Raw genomic sequence first — 7,026 nt, forward strand, 5'->3', positions numbered from 1 at the left:
CTGCACACCTGGAACAGAATGAAGAACGGCTTGTGGAAAAAGTCCAAAAATATGAACATTTATTCACCCGTGACTGAAGGAGTGCAAAGATACACAGCAAGTGCATAGTTTGTTGATGGAAATGACAAGAAACGTGGGTTTAGAGGTGCCCATCGCATTACGAGTGGGAGAACAAACTCATCTGTGTTATAAAAAGTATCTGAAATATATTAAAACTATTTAAACACAATAGCAAATACACTATCTTGGATCAGATACTCTACATGACTAACGGCAGGATACCCCAGAAAAGTGCTATGCCCTCTGTTGTCCTGGTGGGGAATTGCTTAGCAACAATCCCCAGGTGATGGAGAAGTCTGAAGAGAAAACATCTCCGTCAATGCGTGTGTGCAACTCCACGCTCGATCTTACGGAGAAGTATAAATTGGGCTTAAGTGATGAACCTTGACTTTACTTTCAGTTTCTACTTTCCCTTTCTCTCTTCAAACTTTCGCCTGTGAACACACACACACACACACACACACACACACACACACACACACACACACACACACACACACACATGCACACATTGTTAAATTGTCTAGTCAGCATGCAGCTCACGGAGCATTCATGTCCTGGGTGAGTGGGCGGGGAAAACAGGTTATTTTTTAATTAGCTGTTTTATAATGAATTTGTGTCTTTTATTTGACCTTTTATCAGAGCTCTTGGAACATGTCAAGCTCTACAAAGTTTCATATGCTTTATGGAGCCTCAAAGATCAGGTTCCAATTGTAAATAAACCCCATTCTACTGCTCCGTTAAAGCGGCATAAATATTGATTTGTTTTTCTGTGATGTGACATTTTATCATTTTCTCCATCAGCTGGGAGGCTCCTTCCTTCTTGGAGTGGGAGTGTGGGTGTTGGTGGACCCCACGGGGTTCAGGGAAATTGTGGCAGCCAACCCTTTACTCTTCACTGGAATCTACATCATCCTGGGAATGGGAGGCATGCTCTTTCTGCTGGGCTTCCTCGGCTGCTGTGGAGCTATCCGTGAAAACAAGTGTCTACTCCTCTTCGTGAGTCTGCTGACAAATTTGAAATGCATTTCAGACCCAGGCTTGTTTGTGTACATGTGGTGATTATATTCTCTGTCAGGTGTTTTATTTATTATTTGGTTTTTGGACAGCCATGCTGGAATCAGTCAAGAACGAGCAAAATGCCTTTCTGTTTGCCTTGGAGCCTCATACATAGTTAATGCTGAGTGAAGTGGGCAGTGTGTGATTTTTTTTAACCTGTCATGCACTTTTTCTGCATCTCAACCACCTTGTCAAATTCTTTGCTCCTTTTTCTGTTCTTTTGTCTTCCTGCAGTTCTTCATGCTCATCCTCCTCATCTTCCTAGCAGAGCTGGCTGCTGCCATCCTCGCCTTCATATTCCGGGAGCATGTAGGTTGCCTCAGTATTCATACCAATGTTTGGGCAAATGTCAGAGCTGAGAGGTCAGACCTCACACTTAACTGTGTTTCTGAGCTGACACTTTTGTTACTTACGTCCCTTGATGGAATCCACATCAACCACCACCTTTTGTGCCAAAGATTTAAAATGAAACCATCTTGTGTTGAGAAATGACAATCCAACAAACAAAACTGCACACTAGCAATCAAAAACAATATTGCCCTCCATTCAGTGATGTGTTGTAATAATAAGTTTGCGTTTTATTTAAAGGAGTGGTTGACTCGTTTAATCCATGCATTTGCAGTGGTCTCTAGTAGGAAAGCTACCGGTGCACCATATCACGGAACTAACAGCTGAGCTTTCTACCAGAAGCTGAATGCAGGAGATCGGCGTAGGAGACTATTTTCATTTTCAGCCTGCATGAAAAACTCAGAATGACCGATTATATTCAAAAATAAAATGAAAAAAAAAGTGCTTTTTCAGTCAACCACACCTTTAAGGCATTATACATTTTTAATAAATAGAGGAATCATCACCTTTTATCCCCTGGAAGCTTCTTCTTACCAGAACTTACCATCATCCTTGCTGCACCTCTCTTCCCAGGCAGAAGACATGGCCGATGAACTCTTTCTTCTCTAAACTTCTCCTCGTGTAACAAGTGATGTTGCCTCATGCTACATCATTTTACAAGCTGATGAGACTCGCAGCTCTTTTGGAAAAGCGTGTTACAGTTCCCACATTTGTGGTTTGTACACAAACGTGAGAGTCAATTCAACTCTGAATAAACACCGTCAGGCGAGGGAGGAATCAGTACTTTTTGTTCTTGTTTTACTAAAACAGCAATGCAGTCAAATGTTATGTGGTTGTGTGTGTGTGTGTGGAAGTTTTTCTCTTTGCATTTAAAAGTGTTATTTCCTCTGGTGTTGCTGTTTGTTCACTTAGCTGACCAGAGAGTACTTCACCAAGGAGCTGAAGAGTTATTATCAAGGCTACAACAACAAAAGCGACGTCTTCAGCTCCACATGGAACGCCATCATGACTACAGTAAGGCCAGCAGAGAGGTTAAAGGGCAAATCTTTGTTGTGTTATTGTAGAAAGGTCATGAGCAGTTAACCCTTTAACTTTCACTAGGGCTGCTCAATTAATCGAATTTTAATCACAATTACTATCTGAGTTTTGAACGATTATAGAAATAAAACGAGCCGGTTATTTGCTCCTCCTTCTTGCGCTGCCCCGAGTTACAAATCAAGTGCTCGTCTCACCGCGTTGCCAACTTAGCGACTTTTGTCGCTATTTCTAACAACTTTTCAAACCCTCTTCTTGACTTTTTAAATCCTAAAAGTACCTTGCGAACAACAAAGAAGCATTTCTGGTAACCCTTAGCTACTTTCTGGATAACTGTCAACATTTCCTGCAGGTTAGCAAAACACTCAACCTGCGCTACGGACAGACCTTCCGTACATTAGGGGAAGGGAAGGTGTGTGTCGTGATAGAAACAGCTCACAGAACCGGCTCCTTCTTGGATAGCCAGAGTGAGTGACACACCTGCAGGCTCCTGAGCCACTAAAAAAAACTACAATGTGTGTGTGTGGCATGTTAAACACTCACATGCAGCTTGCCCCTGCGTTGCTGTGAGATCGGGTTGGGGGTTGCAGCACACCTCCGATCGCTGCCTGGGACAATAATTACATTAACTGATGGCACATGTTAATAAATAGTTTAGAAATAGATAGAATTAAGTTTCTCACACTGATAAATATTAATTCTTCTCTCTGAGCGACACGTTGCAGGTTCACTTCCCTACAGCACCGCTGGACAGGTCTAAATTATCATTATGCAACATTTTAGTGTATATGTTTGTATTAATTTATATTATAAATGCACTGTATAATTCTTGCTGTCAGTATTTGCAAGCTTGGGTCTGTACTGGGTACGCTTGAATAAGTTAAATCTCAGCCTCATAAAGAATGAGCAATTGGCCTTTTTATACTATAGGAATCAGGAGTTGTTTCTGTGATTATTTTGTTTCTTTTTCTTATTTATTGTTGTTCTGATTGTGTCCTTTGCAATTTTATGACAGAATAAATAACGAAATGGATAAATAAAATCAGCATTAATTTAAAAATCGTCTTAAATAATCGAGATTTCAATTTCAGTCAAAACAATTGTGATTATCATTTTTGCCATAATTGAGCAGCCCTAACTTTCACCTTAATATAACAAGCAAAGCAAGGATTTTTTTTTTTTGCATTTGAGCCAATATGATATAAAGTGATACAAAATTCCCTTATTTAGTTTGATTTAGTTGTTTTGTTCTGCTGATGAATGCCTGAATCAATCAGATATAGGAACCAAAGTGAACTCTACTGACTGTCCGACCTGACATTGAAGTGTTTCACCCGTTGTTGATGGCTCTTTGGACAACCTATTACTGACCTGATTGATGAGCTAATGGCTAGTTCAAGCAAGACAAGGATCTACCTGCATTGCCTTTTTCTTAAAGCAACTTTTATCATTCAAAACAATTACACACATATGTTTTTCAAACGCATTCTTAAACCGCTGTCCAACTGGCATTTCATTGTCATTCAAAACAAAAATTCATCTCCAGCTAGTGTTCCAGGAGGTGCTACTGCTAGTTGCTGCAATTCAAACAAATGATCATAAAAAGCTATGTAACTGACTGTAATACCAAACTGACAATGATGATAAGGTTTCTATAATAGAGTTTGCTTTAATCACTGAAGTATTTGTGTTAAGATGGCAGTATTCCACTTATCTAGCCGTTAGCACATCAGTCCTGCCAGAACTAATCTGTAATTATTCCAGTTGAGGTCAATTATAGAGTTGTAGGTAAAGTATTTATCTAGTGGAACCTTTCTACACTATAGCTTTAAACACCAGCACCAATCAGTATCCATCAACCAGAAATACGAAGGCTCGAGGAGCTATTTTCATAGGCAAATCCTTGATTTTTAGGTCATTATAGTCAATATAATTTTGTGCAGCATGAATGACCACAGGTCAACGCACAAAAAGGTACTCAGAACCAACAACTTATTTCCCCCACTCTCTCCTCCTCTCAGTTTGAGTGCTGCGGAGTGAACGGCCCAGAGGATTTTAAGGACAGCGTGTTCAGGCAAATGGACCAGACTCATGTGATACCAGTAGCCTGCTGCAAGCGTACCAGTCAGAACGGAGAAGTGGCCTACACCAACCTGGAGCACTGCATATCGGGCAATATGGAGTTCCGCAAAAACAAGGTAACAACTTCTGACATCTGCCAGGTCTTTTCTTTACCCTCCCTCTACAGCATCTGCAGGCCTAATTAGAGCAGAAAGCAGTCGATAAATGTCTTCCAGGATTGGCTGACTCTGCCATGTATTCTGTGTTTTGAGTGTCATGGCGGATCATCTTTCTGTGCGGTGCAGCTCAGAGATGGCAGTTTGTGTGTGTGTGTGTGTGTGTGTGTGTGTGTGTGTGTGTGTGTGTGTGTGTGTGTGTGTGTGTGTGTGTGTGTGTGTGTGTGTGTGTGTGTGTGTGTGTGTGTGTTCACACATGACTGTAATGCGTCTGTAGAACATTTAAAAATATTTAAATGTGTGTAACGTTCATACAAACCAAAGCCTTTTTTCTCACATGTGGAAGGCAAGCCTTGATAGCAATTACAGCAATCGCTTTCTTCCAGCAGCACTCTTCTTCTGCCACCTGTTGTTATGCTATCAGAACAATGAGGAGATATCCACTCTCTCTCTCTCTCTCTCTCTCTCTCTCTCTCTCTCTCTCTCTCTCTCTCTCTCTCTCTCTCTCTCTCTCTCTCTCTCTCTCTCTCTCTCTCTCTCTCTCTCTCTCTCTCTCTCTCTCTCTCTCTCTCTCTCTCTCTCTCTCTCTCTCTCTCTCTCTCTCTCTCTCTCTCTCTCTCTCTCTCTCTCTCTCTCTCTCTCTCTCTCTCTCTCTCTCTCTCTCTCTCTCTCTCTCTCTCTCTCTCTCTCTCTCTCTCCCTCCCTCCCTCCCTCCCTCCCTCCCTCCCTCCCTCCCTCCATTCACGCAACAAGCTCTCATTAAAAGGCGGTGAGGCTGCAGGCCCTGCTTCCCACTCATTCAGATGGCCCTTTGTTCCAAGCCTTGCTCAACTGAAGCTGCGATGTTACTTTAACTATCTCTGTAATTGTGCAAATTTATGGCCTATTGATTCTCAACTGAGCGTGTCATCTTTGTTCACAGGGCTGTTACTCTGCAGTCGTTGACTACTTTGAACTTTACATCTATGTTGCTGGAGCCCTGGCTATTGTGGTGCTAACCGTTGAGGTACGAGGAACTTAAAAAAGTGCCTTTGAATTTTAATTTTAGAAACAGTTTTAGTTTAACCAAAAGCCTTCCCACCTGGAAACGCTGTTTGAATTACAAGATTGCTACCTGGTGGTCATATCTGGTATCACAGCATCACCTACTACTCAGTGGTTTTATTTAGCCGATTCAGCTGCAGTTTAAATGTTTAGAAGTTTAAAGAAGGATAAATATTGGTATCATTCTAAGGCGGCATGTTAAAAGTACCGCCCAAGGGCCATTATTGGCTCTCAGAAGGATTTATTAGTTCTAGAGTGATGCGTGTTGTCTCTACAATAGGCTCTTGATGTAGAGTGATGGTTTTCTATCTTAAAATGTTTACTCATATGTTTATTTTGAACGTTTTTTGAGGAGCAAAAATGAAAAAAATAATTACACAAATATATTTTTGGCTATTTTTAAATTGTTTATGTTGAAATTACATGTTTAAATATACAAATTAATGCAGATAAAACTAGAAAGCTCAGTCATTTTGTGTGTTTTTTTGACAAAGCTGTGCAAATTAATGCAGATAAAACTAGAAAGCTCAGTCACCTTTAAACAAACATTATTCCTTGTCTGTTAAAAATTTGACAGGATAACTGAAACTGTGTTAAAAACACACTGAACTTTTTTATTTATGTGTGTAAATAACCTTTTTCTGTGCTTTTTCCCTCAGCTGTTTGCCATGATCTTTGCGATGTGCCTCTTCAGGGGAATCCAGTAGAAATGCTCCATTTGTGAATTTCCTCTTTTCTCTTTAAAAAAGGGGAATGCAAGAGAAAAATTTACTACAAGAAGGACATTTGTCAATTTGTGGATTGCTTTTTCTAACGTTTAATTGGATAAAAAATAAGCTGCTTCTTGTACTTCACAGCTGGACTTTTGAGGTGCTGAGTGGCGAAAACAAACAAAAAAATACATTCACACACGCAAACACATTGATAAAGTCTGAGATCTGAGATTAAACTAATGTAAACAGATTTGTGTGCAAAGTGGAGATAGCATTTTGTGGACCAGGTCTAGCACAGACTGGGTGTGATGTGGCCGCTGAGCAGAAAACACTGCACTGACTTTTGGATGAAGACTATTTATATAAAGTTGGCTTAGCTGTAAAATTAAACTGTGTTTTATGGAAACTCTGGTTGGTAACTCGTTCCCTGAGTGTATACTGTAAACCCCTACGCAAACATTTTTTACTGACACATTCTAAATACTGTATCAGTTAAGCTCTTTTATGTGTGCGTGTGTGTGTGTGTGTGT

At 40.5% G+C, this 7,026-nt stretch overlaps 1 protein-coding gene across 1 annotated transcript in view; it reads left to right on the plus strand.

The window, feature by feature from the left end:
* Positions 1–6,715, plus strand: part of tspan18b (tetraspanin 18b) — a 49,320-nt gene extending 42,605 nt beyond the window's left edge. The window contains exons 4-9 of the mRNA XM_015964202.3: positions 865–1,059; positions 1,354–1,428; positions 2,380–2,481; positions 4,524–4,700; positions 5,662–5,745; positions 6,443–6,715. Of these exons, the coding sequence (XP_015819688.1) occupies positions 865–1,059; positions 1,354–1,428; positions 2,380–2,481; positions 4,524–4,700; positions 5,662–5,745; positions 6,443–6,490 (681 nt within the window). The 3' untranslated portion in view covers positions 6,491–6,715. The remainder of the gene's footprint in view (positions 1–864; positions 1,060–1,353; positions 1,429–2,379; positions 2,482–4,523; positions 4,701–5,661; positions 5,746–6,442) is intronic.
* The last annotated feature ends 311 nt before the right edge of the window (positions 6,716–7,026 follow it).

This window comes from Nothobranchius furzeri, chromosome 4, assembly GCF_043380555.1.
Source record: "Nothobranchius furzeri strain GRZ-AD chromosome 4, NfurGRZ-RIMD1, whole genome shotgun sequence".
Lineage (NCBI taxonomy): Eukaryota > Metazoa > Chordata > Actinopteri > Cyprinodontiformes > Nothobranchiidae > Nothobranchius > Nothobranchius furzeri.